Consider the following 26,352-nt stretch of genomic DNA (forward strand, 5'->3'; position numbering starts at 1 on the left):
AGAAGTGTCATCAAGTGAGATCCCAGTTTAATGTGTGTCCCAGTCTGTTGACTTAGTTACTCCTTAGTTCCCTCTCTCGCTAGGTGCCATCTTGTTTGTTTTCATGACTGCCTAATCTAATTTCTGATCCAAGGTGCTTTTTCCAAGTAGGATTAGCAACTCCCGGCCAATGTGATCTTATAGCCTGGCTGGATGCACGCACGGCGCTCTTCATATGACCGTGTGACCGCATTATGTAGCTAACAGCTAACACTTTGATTAGCCGTAACCTACTTGGACTGACGTCACTTGACCTGAATGTTTTGTTTATTTTTCTTCACATTTAACCTTTATTTTAAGAGGATGCCTTTACAGATTTCTCATGTCAAAATTTGACAGTCAATGGACACCCTTACACTTCATCATACAAAATCATACACTCGCAGAAAATTCAAAGTCCTTAAAAGCCATTGCAGCTATAGATAATGTGGTAATTTACTTTACGATATATGATGATATGATGATTTTCTTAGCAGTGCCCTGCCCTATCCTGTATTACACAATGCTATTATGTATTTTGCTTTCTTATAGGATCACCTTCCCTTGTCCTGTCCTGCTCTCTATTTAACGTGGACTTCACCTCACCATCACACCCTATCCCACCCATCCCTCTTCCCCTCTGGGACATTGCCCCCCAGCTCCCCACCCCAGCTCTGACCTGTGGTCCCCCCCCGGCCCCCCACCACGTCTGCGGAGTGGGAGTCGGCCCCCTCCCCTGGGGGCACCAGTGAGGAGCTGAACGAGCCTCTGGACAAGCCTCTGGAGAACGATGCGGAGGGTGTGTGGAGCCCCGACATTGAGCAGAGCTTTCATGAAGCGTTGGCCATCTACCCGCCCTGCGGACGCAGGAAGATCATCCTCTCCGACGAGGGCAAGATGTACGGTACGCCCCCCCCCTTCCTCCACCGTCCTTTCCTGCCTCTGCTTCTCTGCTGCTGACTTTGTATGTGCTGTCCACCGTTCCTCATGCATACATCAGACCTGAGTTCAAACAGCTGTGCTCAATTTAGTTAGCCTTGCATAACAGAACCAATAGAATAGTCCCAAAAGTGCAAACCCCCAACCATCTTGCACTCCAGGCATGCTCAAGCCAACACTCATAGTATTTGATACTTTTTGAGGGGTACTGTATATATGCCAGGTATGGCGTACATACAGTACTTATTCATGCAACATGTTATGGACTTGCTGTTGAAGGTGTACAGTGCACCCCATCTCATCCTGTATCTCCCATACAAATAGGGAGACATTGATAGACACTGACCCTTGAACATGATTCTCAAAATGTATCAAGCCCCCCACAGACAAGTGTCTTATGACACTTCCACATATATGCAGTAATTGTAAGTTTGAATGCACACAATGCCTTTACTCACAGTCCCTTCACTCACACTAGATACAATTCCTCTGGCACTCAAGTCCTCAACCCCACCCACATGTGGATGGATGGACACAGTCCTTCTCACGCACGCACGCACGCACGCACGCACGCACGCACGCACGCACGCACGCACGCACGCACACACACACACACCCCTCTATACCCACCCATACACACACAGTTCTACACAGTGGGCTCTCTCACCACCACTCTTCACAATATTCATGTTTCACACCACTGTGGCTTCCTGCACAGCTGTTGGCTCCATGTGGTCCCGTAGCATGTGATGGTCCGATGTGTCACACTCTCTCCATGCTCCTGAGGTTCTGAACAGTGTTGATCACCTTCCCTAGTCACTCCGCACTCTCACTATGACTGTTATTGCACAACTTGGGCAAGATTAAGATGTTGTTAACTGTAACTTGTTTGGCCCACTTTGGCTTTTATTCTTACTTTATTTAATTACTTTTCTCCAACATGTCTACATGAAAAGAATAACCCAGTCATTAGTCTAAAAAATATCATATTACATTGAAGAGAAATATTTAGATAAGAAAGTTTCTTACTGAATACAGAAGGACTCGTACTGACTACCATCAAGTGCTTGTGAAGTCTCACAGATTCCATACTATGACTTTACCCTAGTCTTGCTGATAGATGGTTGATAACAGATGGCTTGCTGATAGCTCCTACATTTCAACTGTTTGATAGCGGATCTCCAGTGGAAAAGCAAGGGGCCCAGTCATAGGGGGGCGGGCATTGGTTGTGTGCTTATCTGACGAGGTCTGTCATCGCCGCCACCCCCCGTCACTGCGCCAATGCCTTAGCCGTTAGCCTTTAGCCGTTAGCCTGCATTAGCATTGCAGCTGTGCTAGCTAGCTAGCCGGCTAGCAGGCCTGGCGAGGTCACCGCCATCCACTGATCAACTCGTAAACCCTTATAAAGCCTGCAATAATGGGGGCGGAGGAGAGGGGGCAGGTGTCACATTCTGTGTCAGGGGAGGGGAGCGGAGTGGAGGGTGTGTGGGGTGGGCTGTGTGTGGGCGCTGAGGTGCCCCTTCCTCCCCATGGGGGTCAGGGGCGGGTGATGCGCGCCAGGGAGAACGTTGGCCCGTCAGGAATGGTATTCGCTTGGAGCCGGGGTTCAAGGCAGCTCCGCTGTAACCCTATACCAGAATAGACGTTTACCCTTTGAACGCTTGGAGGGAGGGGGGACAAATAAACACCAAGGTAGCGGCGGTGTCTTGCGGCGGCTCTGGGGCACTCACACTCTGCACCTGTCCCTGTTGTGTGTATGTGTGTGTGTGTGTCTGTGTGTCTGTGTGTGTGTGTGTGTGTGTGTGTCTTTATGCCTCTCTCCTCTGTTCCCTGCTATTTCTGTGATTTACCAGCCCCCCATGCACTCTGTCCCGCCCCCCCCCACACATCTCTCTCTCTCTCTCACACACACACACACACACACACACACACACTCTCTCTCTCTGCCAGAGTTCCCCCTCCCTCCGTCTGTCCGTCATTCTGTCAGTGGGTCTGTCTGCCTTTCAGATAACCTCCAGCTGCTCCCCAAGTTCACCCCAGCCTCAGCTCGGATTTATGACATGAGAAAAGAGACAAGACTGAGCCCACGCATCCACCCCCACCCCCATCGCACCTAAATGGCTAAACCCCATTCCACCCCCACCCTACCCCCCTCTATCAACGCTGTCAGGGTCACCGGTGGCTCTCTCGACACATTGCAACAACTCAACTTATTCAAACCTCAAATCAATGCTAATCTGATTAAGATGTCCACTTTTTATTAACACCTAAGGATCAGTACTAAATGTCTGTGTCTATGCCATTGATAATTGATGGGTCTATGCTGAGGAATTGTTGCTTTTACAAAAAGTGTTCTCAAGAGGAATCAACTATGCAGAGAATATTATGGGGTGAATGAAATGGTAAAACAAAGACGTAAAACAAAGACGTATGAGCAATATTCTGCTGTATGGGCTGTATGATCAAATAAACTGTAATGTACCAATCATTCCATAGATGAAGAAGCGCATGTTCAGAATTTTTGGTTGGAGTTCCCCTTTAAAACACTGAATGAGTCATGTCATTTAGACTTTTGACAAACAATGGGATATTGAGATTCGGAACTGTTAATTAAATGGTATGCGCCTGGATCCTCCTCAATCCATTGTAAATTCTTATCGAGGGGAATGTTTTTGTCTCATATTCCTCATGCATTCATGGCATTTTTTCCCATAATACTTTGCATTGCGCTGGCCCATCATGCCTATTGCTCATTGGAGTTATTAGCTCGCTTATTAAGGACAGTGTCACGGATATTGTGGAGGTTTTGTGAAGCGGTCAGTAATTCGACATGCATTGCCAATGAAAACATTTCCTGGCTTCCACAGCTCCATGTTCTGCTATGCTACATTGTGCTAATGACAGGCATGTAAAGTAACGGAGATCCAGCGGGTAGAGAGGCTTTTCAGAGCCCAGTTTGATAAATGAAGTGTGTTACTGGGGTCTGAGGGCAGCAGAATGATAGCTGTGCCCTCAGGTCTATCCATAGGTCTCATATACCGTGAGGGGAATAGCTATGACGAGAAGAATATGAAGAGATGTGATTATGTTTATTTTTTTATTTTTTTTGTGATTTGATAAACAGCTCATTGTTTTTTAGAACCACATTTGTAATTTACATATAGTCACAAATAATTTCCTATATTGTTTAACAGTTTGCCTCAGCTTGGCGATCTATAACCCCAGTTCTCTGAAGGAGATGAGGAGTCCCCTCACTATAGGACATGCACTCCTGCATAGCTAACCCCTAACCTTTCACGGGCCAAACCCATAGATCCATCAGCTAGGGGTGAGAGTGGAATATTGGCCTTGTGCTTGGGAAAGTAGATCTCTCCGCTTACCAGGGTATCACTCACCAATTCGGGGCTATCAGGAGTAGGGATATGCCGTGTGTTCTCACTCTGTTGAGAGTGGGGGAAATTAGGGCCATTGGAGGACGAGCATTTTGGAGCATACTGGGCCATAGATGGGCACAGAATCTCGTCTCTGGCTGCATCTCCATGGACGGTGGACTGCACCATTCCCGCAAAACAAGACAGGGGGCCCTTGAACTGTAGTATGTACCCCTGGTTCACAGTCAGACAGGGACAACATGCACATGTGCCAGCTCTCCTTCTTGGGCGGCTTGGTCATGTTCAGCCAGAGCCCTCGCTGTACCACCACTGCCAGGCTCATCACCCGACTGACTGACTCTGTGCCGATGAGCATTCAGGTCATGTGGTTAGCGAGGAGGCACACCTCCCTGAGCTTCTCCTTCTCAACCATGGCACCCTCCTCCATGGACTGGAACAGTGCTTGTGCCTATTGGGCCAGGTAAACTGCCAGCAGGCTGCTGCTGTAAATGGTATTGGCGGTCTGTCACACAGCCTGGTAAATCTTCTTGTACAAGGCTGTGCCCACACGCTCTGTGGTACCAGAGGAGGAAGAAGTGCTCTTTGAGTCGAGACAGTTGGTCAGGGAGACCTCCACAGGGGGCATGTTGGGCCATCAGACTGAGGCTTCATCATTGCACTGCAGGTAGAGAGACCTGGTCTGTAGACCTTCTTAGTTAATGGCTGTGCCCAGGAAGCCTGGAGATAGTCGATTGCCTCCTTATACAGGGGCACTCTCTCTACCCAAGTCGGGTAACAACTTGAAAAGCACAGTATGAGTGCGGAGTAGACAAACCATGTGTAGTACAGTAGCTAACTGGAGGACAGTACCTAGTGCTGTAGAAGGTTCGACATGGAGTTCAAGGACATGAGCAAAGCTTATTGAGGATTCCTATAAGGAAACTACTCAACATCCTTGGAAAAGTAGGTTGCTAAACTACTTTGCAGTGGGGACAGTTTAGTTACGTAGCTATGGTTCTAAATTCTCACGGTGCTCAATTCTCACTGACTTGTTTGAATAGCAGGTGAAAGTCTTTCAGAATGGATAAGGGCATGATGTCTCGTCCTGTTTCTTAGTTTATGTTTGTCTTTGTTTCATGTTATTCATTTATTGTTTCCTGTTTATTTTTGTGTCTCTCGTTTCAGACACTTCACCTGCCCTTGTGTGTTTCCCGCCTGTGTGATTGTCTACCCCGCCCTGATTGGCTTCACCTGTTCCTCATCATCCTTCCCTGTGTATTTAGCCTGTGTGTCTCTGTGCCAGTTTGTCTTTGTCCTTTGTGTCAAGCTTACCAGCAATCTTTACTGGTGTTTTTGATCTTTGCTTGTTTTCCTGACGTTCCCTGTTGCCATTTCCCTGATGGATTATATGCCTGCTTCCTGATTGATTACCTGTTACCGAACACTGCTTTGACAACCCCTACTGGATTATCTGTTTTACTCATTGACTGCCTACCCGTGTACCAAACCTTTTTTTAAATTAAAGACTATTCTTTTGGATTTAAGTTTGTGCCTCCGAGTTGTGCGAATGAGTCCTCTGCCTAAGTACAACAGCCTTTACAGTACGAACTGGCCAGACTATGGACTCAGCTGGCTCCGATGCTGTGCGCACTGAGCTTCAATCCCAGGAAAATCGTATTCGTCACCTTAACGAGTTACTCACCTCTATCTGCCAGGAGATGAGTGGGCTGACAAAACGCCACAAGGGTTTCCAGGCTTCCATCGGCAGCCAGGTTAGCCAGCTGGCTGATCAGATCCAGTGGCTGGTGACGGGCCTCGAGACTCTCGTCACATCAAATCCAGTCCCGGCGCCAGTTCCGACCCATGATCCCGCTCCTGTTCCAGTGTCAGTTCCTGCTCCCATACTCACACCAACAGCACCCTCCTCACCTCTCCAGACCCGAGTGGTTCTCCGGGGACTCCGGTAACTGTCTGGCATTCCTGGTCCAGTGTGGGCTGCACTTCGAGCTACAGGTGTTGTCATTCCAGACGGAACGAGCCAAGGTGGCTTACGTCATCACCCATCTTACCGGCAGGGCCAAAGCCTGGGCTACAGCCGAGTGGGCTAGGGATTCCCCAGTATGCAATTCTCTGGAGGTTTTCTCTAACACTTTCCGTAAGGTTTTCGACCACACAACCCCCGGTCGAGAGGCAGCGAGAGTGCTCATGGGCCTGCATCAGGGCAAGAGGCGGTGTCCAACTACGCTATCGAGTTCCGCACCCTGGTAGCAGATAGCGGCTGGAATCCCTCCACTATGTTTGACGCTTTTCTCTATGGTTGAACCAGTTGGCTCCTCTTGAGCTTCCCCCCGACCTGGATCCTCTTTTTGCTCTAGCCATTAGAATCGATAGTCGTCTTCAGGAAAGAGAGAGAGATCCAAGGCTGTGATTTCTTTGCCCGGCCTGAGGGATCAATTCACTGCCGATAGCTCACCTTCATGGCGTCCTCCCCAACGGTTCTGTCTGCCAGCCGATGCACCAGCACCCCCTACTGCTTTGGAGGAGCCCATGCAGTTGTGGAGAGCCAGGCTCACTCCCAAGGAGCGTCAGATGCATCTACTGTGCTCAACTAGAACATTTCACGTCTGTTTGTCCAGTAAAAGGTAAGGCTCATCAGTGAAGAAGAGGGCACTGGTGAGCCGAACTGTTTCTTCTGCCAATCCCTCTCGTTGTTTCACTCCTGCTCGACTAATTACTTAATCTCAGACTCTCAAACATCCTGTTTTTGTGGACTCCGGAGCGGATGAGAGTTTGCTAAAAGACTTGATCTTGACGTTGTTCCTCTGCCCAAGCCATTAGAGGCCAACGCTCTTGATGGTCGCCTAGTGTGCATAGTCACTCACCGCACAAGACCGATTCAACTAATCATCGCCAATAACAGAATTCCTGAGCTTACATTTGTTCAACTCCTCTTTATAGCCTCTTATCCTGGGCTCGCCAAGCATAACCCTCACATAGACTGGTCCACTGGGGAGTTTACGTGTTGGGGCGAGGGATGCTCACACTCACTGATTTCCGTCTGTTCCTGCTTCAATGTCTCCTCGACCTCCAGTCTCTGTATCTCCTGTGCCTCTGGAACCTCTAGCACCTCCTGGGTCTCCTGTCTCCTCATGCCTCCTGGTTTCATTGAATTCTGACTTCCCGGATCTTTCTAGTGTTCCCTCCTGTTACCTCGACTTCAAAGAGGTATTCAATAAGACCCGTGCTACCTCTCTGCCTCCTCATTGGTCCTATGACTGCGCTATAGACTTGCTCCCAGGAACTTCTCCTCTAGAGGACGCCTCTATTCCTTATCGGCACCTGAGAGGGATGCTATGAGGGAATACATTGACTCTTCCCTTGCTGCTGGTATCATTCGCCCATCCTCTTCTCCTGCTGGGGCTGGCTTCTTCTTTGTTGACAAGAAGGATAAAATGCCTCGCCCCTCCATTGACTATAGAGGCCTGAATGATATTACCATAAAGAGCAGGAACACCCTCCCTCTTATCTCGTCTGCTTTTGAACTTTTACAAGGGGTCAAGATCTTCACTAAGCTTGATCTCCGAATCTCCTGTCATTTAGTTAGAATAAGGGAGGGGGACGAGTGGAAGATGGCCTTCAATACTCCTAGGGGCCGCTATGAATACCTGGTTATGCCTTTTGGACTCACTAATGCTCCAGCTGTGTTTCAGGCTCTGGTGAATGACGTTCTCTGAGACATGTTGAACCAGTTTGTCTTTGTTCACCTAGATGATATCCTCATCTCCCTGGATGAGGAGACTCATGTCCAGCATGTTCACCAGGTTCTCCAGCGCCTCCTCAAAAACTAACTCTTGGTGAAAGCGGAGAAGTGTGAGTTCCATGCAACCACCGTTGCTTTCTTTGCATTCATCATCTCGGAGGATAACATTCAAATGGATCCTGCCAAGGGTAGTGTGGTTGCTGAGTGGCCCTCTCCAACCAGTCGCAAGTTAGTACAGTGTTTTTTGGGCTTTGCTAATTTTTATAGATGGTTCATCAGGAACTTTAGCACCGTTGCTGCCCCACTGCATGCCCTCACCTCTTCTTCGGTCAAGTTCCAGTGGCTTCCCCAGGCAGATCAGGCTTTCCGGAGGCTGAGGGAGAGCTTTGCCTCGGCACCCATGCTAACTCTTCCGGATCCCTGTCAGCAGTTCATTGTGGAGGTGGATGCCTCAGACATGGGTGTTGGGGCTGTCCTCTCCCAGCGGTCTCCAGAGGACAAGCTTCATCCCTGTGCCTTCCTCTCCCGGAAACTCTCTCCTGCCGAGAGAAATTATGACGTGGGTAATAGGGAGCTGTCTCCCCCGTCTTTGTGCCAGTTCATCTTTGTCCCTTGTGTCAAGTTTACCAGCAATCTTGTTTTCTCAGTTTTTGATCTTTGCTTGTTTTTCTGATGTTCCCTGTTGCCATCTCCCTGATGGACTATATGCCTGCTTTCTGATTGATTACCTGTTACCGAACTCTGCTTTGCCAACCCCTACTGGATTATCTGTTTTACCCATTGACTGCCTACCTGTGTACTGAACCTTTTTTGAAAGTAAAGACTATTCTTTTGGATTTAAGCTTGTGTCTCAGAGTAGAGTACAACAGCCATTATAGGGGGAGCTTATATCTCCTTGGCACCAGAAGGGGCCTGAAAGCACGCTCAATCCTTGCAGGTTTGATTGAATAGGTTTTCAGCGAATCAGAACGCAGGAGTGCTTGTCCCATAGTGAGGGGTTGAACTGAGTCAACTGAAAGAGAACTTAAATATTATCATGTTACTGCTTTGTCATTTTGTTCTGTTACATCTGCTCTCCTTCTATCTTATGTTGGCTGTAATAACAAAGATACATTTCCCTTGCCTTCTTAGTTAGAGTTTGACTTCCTGTAAACATGTTGATCATGTTAGCCTACCATAATGAAGCCAAAGTGCACTGTAAGCAAGGAACGGCAATTTTCTTTCTGTCAACTCAGTCCTCATTAATAATATGATGTAAAAATCGGGGCAATGGAAAGTAATGGTTATCCCTCACCCAGGTCCTAACTTTCCCAGTCAAGTGAGAGATTCACTGATGACTCTTGGCCAATATTCCTGAGCTATGTTTTTTAGTGGTTTAACACACGGCACTCAACCCTGCCTTCCACTGCTACCCTATGAGTATGTGTCTTGAGTGTTTTTGTTGACTGTGTGCCTTGCCTTAAGTGCTTGTGTTGCAGAACCAGAGGCCTGCCAGTTAGGGTTAGTGCTATCATGTCATGTGTGATTGGAGACTCGAGAGTGGACACAGGGCGGACTAGTGGGGCGGAGGCGGTGTTGCGGGGACATTTGAGCCCCCCCTGAGGTGGTGTTAGTTGGAGGGAACAGTCAGTTACATGGGCGGGACCCTGAATCTGACCCTCGTCCTGTAACCTTAGCCTGGACGCTGACCTTCGCACTAACATATGATAGGATCCTCTCAGAGGACTTCGAGGAACCCTCACAGCCTTTCTGCTAAGGTGTTCCTGGAAGCCAGGCAGTGATGTGTCTGTCTGTGTGTCTCTTTCTCTGTCTGTGTCCATGGGCCTGTTCCAATACTTTAGTAAATGTATCCTTCCTACCTTCCCTCCTCCTTTGAGTAATCTCTGATCTGGCTTGGCTCGATTGGTAAAAGCTATGTAATGGAGCCCCTGCTTACACCTATTCAACTGCATTAGATCTGTGATTTCTTCAAGAATGGTGTATGGAAGTATTGGAACATGGGCCAGTGTTTGTCTGCACTATACCCTCCTCTGGTAGTTTAGCTCATGTTTAAACTCACAGTAATGTCATTGAGGTAACAGCTGTTATGGCAGGTGAGTTTCATTCCGAGAAGCCCTAGTAGGCCTAGTCTGGTGCATCACGGTCACACAGATGGAAAGAATATACAGCCACAGGCAATTATATAGGGACACTCTTTGAAGGGATATCAGCCTCACTGCCATAGAGAACTACAGTAGCCAGTGGCCTTGTCCTGACTCTCCTCCTTGCCCCGTCTCTCTATCGGAGGGTAAATCACACCCTGCCAACACATTCCTGCTGCCTAAATGTGACCCTTGTTCTCGTCCACAGACAGAGAGGCACATGTGCTGGTGGAAGCTGTATGGCTGGCAGATGTGTGTTCAGAGAGGGGTCTTGATGTGCTCACTGTCTTAACAGAGATGGGTTTGTGTGTCACACACACACACACACACACACACACAAAAACCCCACACACTCAGGCATGTTTGGCTAGAAGGGTTCTAGAAGGGTTGTGGAAGTTTGAGAACGTCACTGTCCACAAAGACAATGAGAATAGATGTTGGAAGATGGGTGGAATATCGGATGGCCAGTGATTTTCATTCAAAGCTGAACCAATACTGTAGAGAGTTCATAATTTTTAATAATTTAATCTGCATCCACAGGGTGCTCTTGCTGTGTATGGTGACTCTGAGAGTGATGGCCATGAGGTGACCATGAGGGTGTGTGAGTGTATGTGGTCAAGGGGTATAGTTGTGCAACCACATACACACACCACACACACCACACACACACACACACACACACACACACACACACACACACACACACACACACACACACACACACACACACACACACACACACATATATCCATAGGGCAGCTGAGCAGATGCAGGCCCTGGTGCGGTGCAGGCCAGTCAGTGTGTCGGTATGTGTGGAATGCAGCTGGGGCTGGAGAGGAGAGAGCAGACCAGCCGTTCAGGGCCAGAGAGGAGTTCATCCCGCTGGGGAGGGAGGGAAGGAGGGAGGGAGGGAGGGAGGGAGGGTAGATTTGTGACAGCCAGGCCTGGGGAGGGAGGGCTGCACCTTCACGTGACACTGCCCACACCCACCGCTAACCCCAGTGACCTTTCCCTGACCCCCACACCACCGCTCCCAAACAGAGCTAGGAAAGGTGTGAGGGTGTGAGGGTTAAGGGTGCATTTTTGGGTCTCTGTAGTCTGCCTCTGTACTCCCAGATGGTCTCTGGACCAGCCGCGGTCCTATTCGCAGGACTATGGACAAATTGGCTGTTCTATTCTGTCTGGTCACTTTTTTGACTTGACCAACTTATCCAGGATCAGATGTCATGGACCTCACTCTGTTACCTTAACCACTTAGCTAAACAACATCTAACTGGCCCAAGACCAGAGGCTAAGGGCATGCTGTAGTGTGTCTGCACTGTACCGTATGAGTTTGCCAAAATCTGCCCCCCCCCCCCCCCCCACACACACACACACACACACACACACACAACCACCTCCTCACATCGCCCCAGTGGACAAGATGACCTCATCATAGTGTGACTGACTCCTTCTCAGTGTCTCTGTCTGATCTCACACTTGTGTTGGGGGGTATTTTTGATCTGCCACCCCCCCCCCCTCCCCCTCACCCCCCATTCAAGGAGTGACACTGGCAGGACATCTGATATAAACACATAAAGAACAGACTCTTAACAGGTCATTAATGAGTCTGTTTAATGCTCACAAATAAATGGGGCTAATTTTGAATGGGGCCTGATGCTGGTGACTAGGATGGTGCCATATCTGCGTTTGGTCAACTTTAGTTGAAAACTAAAAAAACGGCAATTGACTAAGTGCAGTGCCCAAAATAAAGGCACTACGCTACATGTACATGAAAGGAACAGATAGAGTGTAGGGCTATAAGTCAAAACTTATTCATAAGTTATCTACACAACCATCAATTAAGATTGAATAAAATTGTGTGCTTACCTAGACCACACATTTGGAACAAACAGTATTTTCACAATTAGTGAGAATAAAGCACATCTACTTACAGTACATAGTGGTTACCAAAATATGAGCAACTAGTACAGTAGTAGCTTTTGAGTAAAGTCACAGTTTTGAGTAAAGTCAATGCTCCTTTGAGGTCAAGAACTAAGAGGTTCTGGACAAAGCTTTCTGCTTGCCCCAGTATCCTCATAGTATCCCCACCTGAAATCTGAAATCCATTCTCAGGAGCATCCTTAAGTCACCTCACAAAACTCTTCTGCTTTCAGGGCTGCAATTGCAAAGTGCACAAGAAATGTGGAACACTACTTTTTTAATCCAAAGGGATTAAAGAAATATGCATTTAGGTCCTCAAACAATCGACGGGCGAGTGCACCTTCCGATAAACACTGAACGCTTGAGGAGTTCCAGGCCCAGAAATGAAAATAAGATTGAGAGTGAATGAGTGCCGTGACTGGGCCGTGTGTGTGGAAGCAGACAGGGACTGAGAGAGGGGTTTAAGTCCACAAAAGCCTGACACAAAGGGAGCCCTACAGCTGTGTGTGTCAGGGTGTGTGTGTGTGTGTGTGTGTGTGTGCCTGTGTCAGGGTGTGCATATGTGTGTGTGTGTGTGTGTGCGTGTGTGTGTCTCTGTGCGTGCGTGCGTGTGTGTGTGTGTGTGTATAAAAAATAGTGTGTGTGTGTGTGTGTGTGTGTGTGTACTTGTGTGTGTGTGTGCATGCATGACTGTGTGGATAGTTTTGGGAGACTACGTTAGCATTGCCTTTCTTCATTTTCCTCCTTTGTGAATGTGAGCAGTGCCGCGTCGCTACTTCAGAGAATCATAATCATTGTCCAATCCGCTTCGAGGGCCATCGCTGCCAGTACAGCTGCTGCTTCAGTCATAAGTTGCCAGTAGTGAACCAGCTATGCTGTTAAACTTTAAGGCTTTTAAAGATTGATTAGTGGAAAGTTATGTCTGAACAAACACCGTCTGCCAGAACCTTATCCTCAGCAGCGGAGTTCGCAGGAGTGCTAGAGAAACGATGTTTTGCATTCCACTCCGAATCTGATCACTTTTATTGCCTGCCAGTGCTTCTGGGCTCCACCGGGTTCGGGTTGCCTTTCCTCGACCCGGCAGCTCTCATTGGTTGAATGGGAGAGGGCAGTGTGTACTGACCCAGGCATCACTATGTGAGGGAAAGTCTTACAGCGTTTGTTCCAGGTTGCGTTGCGTGACCGATCTCTGTGTTAATTCACATTGAGATGTGGTGTCGAGGGAAAAATGGCCGTGTTTAAGAGGTGGTGCAAAGTCACCTCCTTCTACAGCAGTCTGTGTGTGTGTGTGTGTGTGTGTGTGTGTGTGTGTGTATGCTCCCCTGTCACTCTCTCTACTGCAGAGTGTGTGTGTGTGTGTGTGTGTGTGTGTGTATGTGTATGCTTCCCTGTCACTCTCTCTACTGCAGAGTGTGTGTGTATGTGTCTGTGTGCATGCGTGCGTGCGTGCATGCATGTGTGTGTTTGTATGTGTGAGTGTATACTGTATGTGTGTGTATGTGTACGCATACAGTATATGTGTGCAGGGGAGGTGAAAGGCCACATGACTATTGCACCCTGTAACCAGACCCTTGATGGAGGAACAAGCCCAAGATTTACTGCAGGCGTAAAAGGCATATTCTATAAACATTGACACACACACCAGCTGCCGAGTGCCCTCTCCAGGCCAGGCCTCCTTCGTCACTTGCCTGTGGCGGTGGCGTGTCTGCTTTGAGCCATGGCCACCCCCTTCACCTGCTCCGCCAATGTGACCTGTCTGTCAGCAGCACAGCCACACAGGGCACCCTGACGAGGGTACACACACACACACACACACACACACACACACACACACACACACACATACACACACACACTCATAGATACACACTGGTACTGATACACACACTTATACAGTTACAAACACTCTTACACTCTTACTTTTACAGAGCACACAGTCACGCGCGCGCACACACACACACACACACACACACACACACACACACACACGCACACACAGAAACTCAACCACCCCTACCACCCCCACCCCTACTCCTAATTTGGCCAGCCAGGCACGTACAGCTTACTGATGATGAGTTAGCTTCAGTAAACATTTTAATTCCTTGCAGTTAAAACATCCTCATCGTCTATCTCACCCCTCCATCCTACTCATACCATACCCATACCATTGGATGGTCCTCTGTGCAACTGATACTGGGGATTGTAAAGATATAAAAACAAATAGGTCAAACTTCTAATTTTCAAGTGTTTCTGCTTGATAACTTTATGTTTCCTTTATCCTACTTTTTTCTGAAATGCACCCATCCCCTTAGACACTAACTTCTATTTACTGGCTCTTACAGGACGGAATGAGCTGATTGCACGGTACATCAAGCTACGCACAGGGAAGACACGAACGAGGAAGCAGGTGAGTTTTCACAGTAACCTCGTTCAACTCTCCCTCTCTAAAGTTCCCGCCCCAGGACTTTCTCCTGATCTGTGACCCTTGCGCAACCGTCGTCTGTCCAAGCTGTCTTCGCTGCAGTTTACCCAATCACAGTGTTGAAAAAGACGCAGAGCGAGGGTGCAATGACAGTGGGAAATGATGCTTACACTCCTATCGTGCCCCGACCTCCAACTCTCACCACCCCGCCCCATTCTGACCCCCTCCCTTACACTTGAAATGTGCCTCTGCAGAGTGTGATTTAGGGCCAAGGGCCTGATGCACAGATGCTATAAGATCAGATGTCGGTGTGTTTCTTCACCACCTCATGTAGCACAGCCTCGTTAGGAGAGCAAGAAGTTGGGGAATACAGGATCTGTATGGGAGAGAGGGGAGAGATAGAGGAGAGGAGAGGGACTGGCTAGGGGCAGGGATTTGGAACTCTATCTAGACCATGGGACTTGATATGCAGTGACTGACTGATGTATTGGCACTGAGTGATGTGGCATTACACAGAGAGGAGGGGGGGGGGGGCTAATCTGAAGTTAGGATGGGAGGAGGAGTGGAGGGGAGAAGGGTCAGTGTTTGGCTGGGGGTGGTGGGTGCACATTAGTAGTCAGGGGGCAAGAGGGACACCTGCTGGTCTACCAGCGGCCAGAGCCACCTACAGTAGGTTGATTTAAAGTCACAGTTTGGTCAACCCAGTTATTGATTCAGAATTTGTATGGCTCTAAAATGATCCAAGTCAATAACTATCTTTAAAGAATGAGAATGACACTGTGATTGTTGTGGAACCCCTAGTGCCAACACAGAGGATATTTGCAAAAAAATTATCATGTGTTGTAGACTAATGGCTCTGCCATTGGCCTTATCACACTCTCTATTTTGTCACCGATCAACTGTATTCCGTGTTTTGACCTGATCAAAAGGTTCTACCTGGAACCAAAAAGGTTATTCAGCCTATAGGAGAACATTGAAGAACCGTTTTTGGTGCCAGCAAAACGCTTGTTGGTGTCATGTGCTGTAGAACCCTCTCTGTGGAAAGAGTTATACATGGAAAAAGAAATGGTTCTTCAGAGGGTTTTCCAACACGGACAAACTGCATGAATGTTGGGGTGAGTTTTAACATGGCTTCTCTCATCTCCTGCAGGTGTCCAGCCACATCCAGGTGCTAGCACGGCGGAAGGCCAGGGAGATCCAGGTGAAACTGAAGGTACGCTACGTGAGTCTACCCCTATTTGGAACATAAACACTGTATTGTATTACTTTAACTTGCACTTATAGAATTGATATGGGTAGAACAGCAAGTTTGTTATAATTGCAAGAATTTTATAGTTGCCTAATAAAATGGATTCGTAGCTTTACCCACAAATATGGCGACCACCAGGCCACTTAAACTGGAACCTTTGTACTCATTGAAATGGCCATTCTACCCCTTCAAATTCTATGGCTGCTGCAGCATGAGCTATGCTGTTCACTTGGAGTGGGCTTGCTTGCTGGTGTTTTAGAAGTCTACAATGCTTTTGGGGTGTCGTGTAGGGATTTTGTCATGTGTTTTCTGGGAAGCTGGGCACTGTCATGCTGCTTGCCTTTCTTGAGTCAAAGTGTGCTTTCACAGCCTGCTCTTACCCCTCCTCTCTAACTGAGGTTTAAAGGGACATAACACATAACACAATAATCAGACCTTTAAGTAGTCTAATGGCAATATGATTCCACATCCCATCACACCGTGTGTAGATCAAGCTATATGCCTCAATGCCAAATTAATAGAAAATATTGGCACCATATAATTTCCTGAGTATTCCTAGTATTCCTAGTATTCTGTGCCAATCTTTTCCATATGTTTGGCATTGAGGCATATAGCTTGATCTATACAAGGCATAATGGGACATGGAATTATATTGCCATTTCACTATTTTTGAGGTCTAAAAGCATTCTGACAAATTTAGATTTTGGAACGTTTTGTCCCTTTAATGCCATGGAAGAAGAGTGCCACTACTTATGTTAAGGTAGCAGTTCTAAATTTGAATAGAGAGTCAAAACTAAAAGAAACGGAGAGTGTCAGTCGCACCCCCTAATTTATATGAGTATTATATGAAATGCTCAGTACAGATGATGCATCCCCACAAATTAGGGCAATAAATGTGAATACGTCCTAGCATCCCTGAGGCTTGCTGTGCTTGCTTATAAATAAATCCATTTGTCAGGATACAAATTAATCTTTGTATTGTTCCTTCCAGGGATTTCATTTGGTAAGTATCTAAATAAAAGCGTTCCTGTTTGGTGGCTTCAAGCTTACACATCTTCCCCCGTCCCCCAACACTTTCTCAGTTTACATTTCTTAGCGCACGCACAGACCAAGCAGTACACAACTCTCCGTCACCTTGGACGGTGGCCATTCCGGCTCAGCTGGCAGGGCCCGGCATTGGTCACAGGGCGGCCGTCTGACAGGCCTTTTTAAATAGGTCTTTCTTGTAACTGAGAACACTACCAGATGTACTCCCCATATTTCAGCTATGCCCTTGTGTTGGCCAGTTCTGGGAACAAGAATGCGCTGGTGGCCTTGCATTAAAGGGCTGGGCTATGAGTGCTTGTGTATAGCCAAGTCACAGATGATTTGGAAACTGCTGAAGTCAACACAGTGGATTCAAACACAGGACAATATGGCTTGACCATAGATAGGAATGACACTGTTGTCTCTGGTAGGTCATGTCATCTCACACCATTTCACTAGTGTTAGCATTGGCGTTAGCATTAGCCGTTAGCTAGCCCTCCCAGTGCCCATCTCCCACTGTGACCTCTAGCAGAGACATAGGCTGCTTGTCAACACTGCCCAGCCTCTGCCAAAGCAATAAAGCTCACTCTCACGACATTGGGGAGCTAGTGTTCCAGGGAAATGCGGTGCTGACAAAAATGGAACCTGTGTGTGACCTCTGGGGCCCTGCTGCACTATGTGTCTGCAGGACCAGGCTGCCAAAGACAAGGCTCTCCAGAGTATGGCCTCCATGTCCTCGGCCCAGATCATCTCAGCCACCGCCTTCCAGAACAAGATGGCTTTCCAAGGGCTGTCCAGGCCGGCGTATCCCACTGCTAGTGGGGTGAGTGAGTTTACCTGAACCACACTCCTAGGCTATATTTACCTGAACCACACTCCTTAGGGCCTTGTCACTTACCTGAACCACACTCCCTGAACTTGTGTGTGTGTGTGTGTGTGTGTGTGTGTGTGTGTGTTTGTGTGTAATAAAATATGTTTCCGTGTTTTCTTTTCCAGTTTTGGCATGGCATGGCAGGACAGCCAGGGGGTCCGGAAGAGTAAGTTGCTCTCCCTTTTTTGGGTGTGTGCATGTGTATCTGAATGTGTGAACAATTAAAAAAATCTGAATCCATCTAAAATTGTCTGAGACTGAAGTGTTTTCCTAGCTTTAGCAGACCTCTCCAGTGTCTTTAAGGGGTCAGCCGGTCCAATTAGGGTCCCGGCTGCGTGTATCTGCTGCGTGGGTCACAAGGGTGAGGGTGTAACGTGTCCCCCTGCCTGTCTTGTCTCCACAGCATTAAGCCTTTCTCCCAGCAGAGTTACGCCATGCAAGCCACCGGCCCGCCCCCTATAACAGGTGGGTTTTCTCAGTTTTCACTCACGTCGTCATGTGTCGACAGACCCTGTCATGCTCGGCCAGAGATGAGATACACAAGTTAATGATGAAGAGCTCCAACAAAGCTCTGAGTAATAGCCAGTATGTAGCAACATTTTTCTGAGCATATGTTGTATTTTGTCCCTGACCCCCCCCACCCCACCAGGGTATGAGAGCACTGCAGGTTTGTCCATGTCGCCCGGCACCCCCCCATGGCAGGGTCGCAGTATTGCCAGCTCAAAGCTCCGCATGCTGGAGTTCTCCGCTTTCCTGGAGCAACCTCAGGACCCCGATAATGTGAGTGTTGTTGTAGTAGCCCCTCGCACTGTCCGATTCCCCCCATTCCCTCATTTATTTGACAGGGATAACGCGTCAGCTTTAACATCAGTGTAAAAGTCCTTGAGTTAAAAGGGATAGTTTACCCAAATTACAAAATTAATTTACAGATTTGGTTCCTTACCCTGAAAGCAGTCTAAGGACAAGGACAGACTTCAATCGACACTTTGATTCTGCTAACATGTTTGAAATGTCATGCCCAAATCGTCCTAAATTTTTTGAAGAGACTCAATGACTTCATTTAAATTACTTAAATGACTTTTTAAACAAGCTAAAACTAAAGTGTGGATTGAAGTGCGTCCTTGTCCATTCCTTTAACCAAAAAGCTAATTGTCATCCCATTAACTTTTTCCTAAATGTGCAGTATTTTCTTCTTCTCTCCCCTCTCTTCTGCAGTTCAACAAGCATCTGTTTGTGCATATCGGTCAGTCCAACCCCACCTTCAGTGACCCTTACCTGGAGGCAGTGGACATCAGGCAGATATACGACAAGTTCCCAGAGAAGAAGGGAGGGCTTAAGGAACTGTTTGAGAAGGGACCGCCCACTGCTTTCTTCCTCGTCAAGTTCTGGGTAAGCCTTTTGTTTTCGGATTCTCTCAAAGCCAAACAGGTGAACTAAAAGAGTATTAACTGTGTTAAATGTTTTTGTAGCACCTGTCAGCTGATAATGACCTTTTTGTTAACTGTGTTGGGATAGCTTTTAAAGGAATTTAGGGAAGATTTAGAGTTAAAACTAATTAAAAGTAATTGATTAAGTCTGCTTGCGGGCAGCAAGTATAGAGAGCATGGAAGTGCAGTGGGCACAGTGTGTGTGTGTGTGTGTGTGTGTCTGTCTGTGTCTGTGCATGTGCGTGACTGCATGCATGGTTTGTGTGTGTGTGTGTGTACGTGCATGCATCCGTCTGTGTGTGTGTGTGTGTGTGTGTGTGTGTGTGTGTGTGTGTGTGTTTGTGTGTGACAGCAGCCTTGGGCGGGAGAGTGGCAGGGCTGCTCTTTCACTGGGGAAATCTGAGCCTGGGCACCTGTCCCCTTGCTATTAGGCTGAACCCAGCCCACACGCATCCACTTATTTATAGAATACCCCACCGCTCCCTTCCCCAGCCCATTGAGAGAGAGGGTGGTCGGCTTGGTTAGAGAGAAAGAGAAAGAAAGAAGAGGAGAGAAAGAGGGACAGAGAAGGAGGAAAAAGTGTATAGGGAGGTAGGGATAGAAAGAGGAGGGGAACATTAGAAGAGAGGAGAGAGTGAGTGAGAGAAAGAGGGAGGGAAGGAGGGAGAGAGATGGGGATAAAATGGGATCCACTGTGTCCATCTCATCTCACCGGCCACCAGTGGCCATCAGTGGCCACCACCTAACACTCCCCTCTGTACAGTAACCCCACTGCCTCTTAAAACACTTTGTTTGCTATAATCTGCAGATATTGGAAGATATCGATATTTTTTTGGTCCTTTGTACATTTCAACGTCTAAATAACACAAGAAGGCAAGAAAAAATGTCTCACAAACACTTCCAATAGCTTGTTAATGTCTTAAAACAATAACCAACACATGCACCCTAATGTAAAACACTGTTTTCATGATGTTATACGCCTCACATATGGTTTGGGAACTGATTCATTTTTGTTGGTCCTTTGTCCATTTCAGCGCCTAAATAACACAAGAAGGCAAGAAAAAATGGAAGTGTCCCTAATGTCTCACAAACACTTCCAATAGCTATGCTGCAATGGAGATTGTTGTCAATGCTTGAATGTTCCAAGTCCCATCCCAGTCCAGCTCTTCTCCCAGTTGGCTTGTAGGTGAGGTATTAGCCCTTTCACATGCCTCATGACTGTAACATTATTTACTGTGGAGGGATAAAAGACATTGGCAAGTGACACCCCATTGGAAGCACCCATCTCCACCCCTTGGGAGAAGCAGCTGCTGAGAGCCATGGCATTTGATGCAGGGGAAGGAGGGAGAGAGCTGTATATCATGAGAGAGAGAGAGAGAGAGAGAGAGAGAGGGGGGGAGAGAGAGAGAGAGAGAGAGGGAGAGAGAGAGAGAGAGAGAGAGGGAGAGGGGAGAGGGGCATGTGTCCAGCAGACCATTCATCAATAGGACACTCTCTCTTACTTCATGTCAGAGCCCTGGAGTCAAGCACCTATGACATTATGCAACTCAGTGGAGAAAACAAGCTCATAAGACTGCTCGCGCTAAATCACTTCATCATCTTGTGTGCTATTGTATCCTGAGGGGGGCCTCTGCAGTCCCCATGGCATCCGTAACAAAACAAACAACCAAACAAACACACAAACAGCTGGGCATCTCAGCACCCTCACTCTGGGGGCGTAAACAAGAAACAAAAACAGCAACATTTCTGAGCTGACTTTTACCTCATTTACCTCATCATAAAGAGAAAAGGCTGTTTGATGCAACCCCAGCTCCAGCACCGGGTCATGACTCGGGGTGTCCTGAGGCGCAGGTTGGCATGGTGACGGTGACAGGCGGCTGGCCTGTCTCCAAAGCTATGGCATTCTAGATTGAATTTCCAGCTCCCCGGCCGAACCCTGCCCGCTCCCCGGAGCGCCCGTGGCCCTGTCCTAACGGATTGTCTCGCGCCTTTGAAGTGCCGAGAGAATCCGATTTGAGCCGGCCCTTGTAAATTGTTACACAGCGAGCCCAGCCCCACTGATCGAATCAGCCAATTGTGGGCTGTTGATTGTAATTGGATGAATTCCCTCGCAGGCCGTTAAGGACAGGGGGGATGCGTGGAGCTGGTGGGAGCACAGGTTCGGGGAGGGTCACAGGGCCCAGGGGATGAAGACAAATGAGGGAATTATGGGAGAGGGCGATGAAGACAAAGAGAGCAATGAAGAGATGAAGAGAGGCAGTAAGCGCTGGAGTAATGGCCCATTAGGAGACAAGGGCCTGAGAGGGGAAAAGGTAAACCCCACACCCTCAGTGTCTGAGATGACACCTCACCTTAAAGTAGACATTTAACCACAGATCTAGCACCAGATTACCCTAAACCCAACCCCAGCCTTAACTATTAGATGAATTACGAAAGACTATATCAGTGTTCAGGGGAAACATCTACCTCCTCAGACAGAGGCTCAGATCCACCTGACCAACAGGCCCAGACAGTAGTATGGCCCCAGCTAGACACACAACATCTTGGGAATGCAGAGGCTGGATTGGCAGCCTAAGCTAAGTCAACAGAGGCCAGGCCAGTGGATGCTGCTTGGCTTTGCAGAGAATCACTTGCAGGCTTTGTTGAGCCGTCACACTTTGGTTAATACGTTTAGCAAAGCTGACACACGCGCATGCACACACACAGACACAGACACAGTCACAGACACATATACAGACACACACACACACACACACACACACACACACACACACACACACACACACACACAAACACACACGTGTTCCTTGAAGCAAGGTCTATAATCTGAAGAACTTAACAGTACTGAAAGGATTATTCTTCTAGATACAAGAAAGCTCTCAGTCTTAAAACATGCATACCCTAACATACAAGTAGCTATTCACTTTTGCATTGAAGTGTCCATAGTTTGACCAGTTTTACCTATTCATTTGACCTCTCTCGTCTTGTTAACACTGATAGGTTGTTCTCATCTCGGTTGTCCCTCCTCATCTCGGTAAGACTGATAGGTTGTTCGACCAATCCCCTTCCGGTCTTAGTGAGACAGTTTTCCTGACAGGTTGTTTGTTTCACCTGCAGGCTGATCTGAGTGCCAACCTGCAGGATGACAGCAGCTTCTTCTATGGTGTGTCCAGTCAGTATGAGAGCTCCGAGAACATGATCATCACCTCCTCCACCAAGGTCTGCTCCTTCGGCAAGCAGGTGGTGGAGAAAGTAGAGGTGAGAAGAAGAAGGAGGTGTTGTTCAGGTCTATGAATACATATAGATGTGTGTCCTCCACACATACATATTTAGATACATGTGTAGATACTGTATGTCGATATAAAGTGCACTGAGTAAGTCATGGTACAGTGAAGCATTTTGTCAGAAACACCTGTCAAGCCAATAGTACTATAGCTACAAGCTGTAAGGGATTTGAATGATTATCGGGTTCAACATTAGAGTTCATGACCTTTCACAACAGCGATTATCAATCCGAGAATGAATAACACAAGCAGATGTTGTGATGGATTCCAGTCTCTTTACCACCGATCTGTGGTCGAGATGAACACATGTATCACAAGACACCACTTCCACTCCTCACCATGAGTCAATGTTATGTTGCCCCATCAACCGGAGACTCAATATTATTTCTCCTCCAAACACACACACACACAAAGATCTAGAGGAGCCATCTGCTACATAATGACATGGAATGGGGACATTATTTGATTAAGGTAGACATTACCTATAGTTTCATATCTATCATGCCATATATTAGATGAATTATATATTATTACCTAATTAATTTCACAGCTGATGCCTATAATGCATTTTCAGTTTGATGTATAGTAAATGCCTTTGTATGTCAACAGCATTGTCTTAAATTTCATATTAGATTTTTGGAATATATATGTCGAGATATATTGGATATATTTAAATTGTTATTATTTCTCTCCAGACGGAGTATGCAAGGTTTGAGAATGGGCGGTACGTATTCAGGATCCACCGGTCCCCGCTGTGTGAATACATGATCAACTTTATCCACAAGCTCAAACACTTGCCAGAGAAGTACATGATGAACAGTGTACTGGAGAACTTCACCATCCTACAGGTATACACACACACACACACACACACACACACACACACACACACACACACACACACACATACAGACACACACACACACACAAAACACACACCATTATGAATGAGCTGGTGTGTTAACCGGAACAAATAGAGGGAGAACTGAATGGGAATCAGTGGTAATGAGAGTGTCACCATAGTAACAGAGTGGTCCTCAACATAACGGATCAAAGACATTGGTGTCCATTCCATTGGCTACTGCATTCCAGAGACAATGAACATATTGAACCCACACTGCAGACAATATGGCATCATGTCATTAGGCTCTCAATGGGGTGATTTAGCTCATATTAACTGTGAGCTGCATGCACACACACACACACACACACACACACACACACACACACACACACACACACACACACACACACACACACACACACACAGGCTGAGCTTGTTGTGTATTATGTATCACACAACAAGTGCTCTATTCAGGAATATGGGAACAATTGTAGAGAAATTAATCGGTGTAGGTCTTCTCGATGCTGCCTTATTATGTTCCCCTAAGCGTTCCACCATGTCCAAGAGTCATATATGAGGGTTTATATCCAGAGGGTGGAATAACTACTGTCGCTGACTGATTTGTTTTCTTCCATATATTGACAGTACCGTGTGTCTCTCTCTGCAGGTGGTGACCAACAGGGACACACTGGAGACCCTGCTCTGTATAGCCTACGTCTTTGAGGTGTCCACTAGCGAACATGGCGCCCAGCACCATATCTACAGGCTGGTCAAAGACTGAGACAGTCCCCCTGTGTATATAACCTACCACTAGAGCACAACAACAACAACAACAACAACAACAACAACAACAACAACAACAACAACAACAACAACAACACCTAACAAAGGGCAACTTCCTCTGTAACCTAAAAGCACCGGTCAAGCCTCTGTAAGGAAGGACCCAAGGAAACACTGTCTGGATTGCTTTCCCAGTGAAACTACTGTAGCGGAGGAGGTTGATTTGAAACATTGGGAGTTGTATAGCTACAGCTGTGTGTGAAAGAGAAGTGAAAAAGAAAGAGAGAAGTGGAATCTTTCATGAAGGTATATCTATATGGTATATATACCAGAAGAAGCCAAACTACAAGACGTTGCATGAGAAAGTTGTTTTTCATCTCATTTTATTAGTGCTTGTTTGATTTAGTTTCTTTTTACACAGTTGCATGAGCAGGGGGGAAACATTTGGTTGCCTGTGAGCGCCACCTAGTGACTTTTAATGTGAATGACAAACAGAGAAGATGGTGAAGGAAAAAGAGGAAAAAGAGGACAAGAGGAACAGAAATCCCAGGACTGCTCATCCATATCATTGTTTTTTTTTGTGCCAATCTTTGTGTTATTTGAGTAAAATCCTCATGTACAGTACCGAGCCATCTCCTCTGAAAAAAATCTCTATGGAAAATAAGAGGCTAAATGATTAAAAAAAATAATGTATTCAATTGGTTTGATGTTCGATGTTGATTTTTTGGGGGGGGCGGATGGTACCCCCAGTACCTTCAACTATTCTACCTTAAACACAATTTGAATCTGTAATTGAAGAGAACTTTGAAGAAATGGTTGTAATTGTATCTATCTAGCTCTGAAACGTAACATGGAAATACAAGTGCAACTTTACATATCCCGTATAAGATTCCACTGCTTGATTTTGCGAAAAGTATTATGCATTGGTAAACATGTGAGATACTCAGATTAATATAAAAAACCTATAAAATAATTGGATAGGTCTCATCAAATGCATACTGTACATGTGACCGTACAGTAGGCCTACATCTTTTGAGAGGACACATACTCTAGAATAGTATGGAGAACATTGCCATCTGGTGGTCTTAGAACAACATCACAATGTCAGAATTTCCCCAAGGTTGTCTGGATTGCCACACTCTGTTGTTCCCATTTGCAAATAAATATACTGTCTTACTCACACTAAGTTGGGCTGTTACTCTAGACTAAAAGCCATTGAAGCTTATTCAAGAGATTTGTATCCAGCAGCACTGTACATGAAAGTTCCATTTTGAGGCTTGGCATACAGCAGTTGTAACATCGCCAGTCCACACAGATCATACTCCAGTGGCAATAGCTCTCTAAACCAAAGCGTGATTATGACTTTTGGTGTTAAGTGCCCGCTGGTGTGTAGGCCAAGTCCGTCTGGGGCAGGGGCCAGGCCTCGCTGGCAGGTCTGCATGGGCAGCTTACTACACTGCTCCACTGTGTTCATGTCTCTTCTAGAAGCTTCTCCCATGTCCTTGATTCCAAACTGTTCATAAACATTGCATTTTTCTAGAATTCTATCTAACTGTGGGCCATTTACCTGCCCAAGATGAAAACAAGACATTTAAAATATGGTTGACAGACATGCTGACAACAGATGAGAAAGACCACCATACAGGCGGAACAAATAGGAGCGAGGGAGCAAAAGAGCTATTGTCATAATCTAATTTGGAAGAATCTCGGTGGCTCACAACAATTAGGGTAATCCACTCTTGAATGTCAGCCCAGACAACAGACAGGTTTCTCATTGTGGGAACAAAGGCATGTGGCATTCTCTCAGTCTGGCAGGCAGAGAGGACCTTTACTGTGAAGTGGGGCAGGTTCAGTGCTGTACACTGAATGTCTGATGGTAACCAAATACTTGTTATTCTACACAAAATCTATGGTGAGGCAACAGAATGCTGTCAGTGTCAGTGTCAGTGATGCCGACATCATTGTGATAAATCAAACCTAGCATGTACAGAAAACAGTGAGTTCAACTGACACACCATTACATTCTTAGCTAATCAGGTGAAAAGGAGGGGCTACATTATATTGAATAATGGTATATGGCTCAGCAGAGGCACAACAGCTTTCATGTTTTGTAGTCAGTTGGGCCTGTGTATCTTCTACTGGCAAAGTGGACTGTATTTACCTCAGTGCAGGTGCGCTGGTCTGGCTATCAGTTTTTTATAGACATATCTGACTGGATAAATTAACTTAGTTAAAATGTAGATGTCACTCATTCGTGGAAGGAGTTTGCTTTTTAGTGTTCCTGATAGCTTTGCAAT

The 26,352-nt window shown here is 46.8% G+C and overlaps 1 protein-coding gene across 1 annotated transcript; it reads left to right on the top strand.

Moving 5' to 3' along the window:
* Nucleotides 1-708: 708 nt before the first annotated feature.
* Nucleotides 709-24,716, top strand: tead4 (TEA domain transcription factor 4; the record flags this gene model as incomplete). Its single annotated transcript, XM_083666516.1, has 11 exons — nucleotides 709-922; nucleotides 14,495-14,559; nucleotides 15,725-15,796; nucleotides 17,538-17,672; nucleotides 17,846-17,886; nucleotides 18,124-18,185; nucleotides 18,370-18,500; nucleotides 18,936-19,109; nucleotides 22,265-22,405; nucleotides 23,127-23,279; nucleotides 23,943-24,716. Coding segments are annotated over 11 exons (1,302 nt in total), but the record flags the coding sequence as incomplete, so codon positions are not given.
* Nucleotides 24,717-26,352: the final 1,636 nt, after the last annotated feature.

The sequence above is a fragment of the Argentina silus genome (assembly GCF_951799395.1).
Source record: "Argentina silus genome assembly, chromosome: 3".
Lineage (NCBI taxonomy): Eukaryota > Metazoa > Chordata > Actinopteri > Argentiniformes > Argentinidae > Argentina > Argentina silus.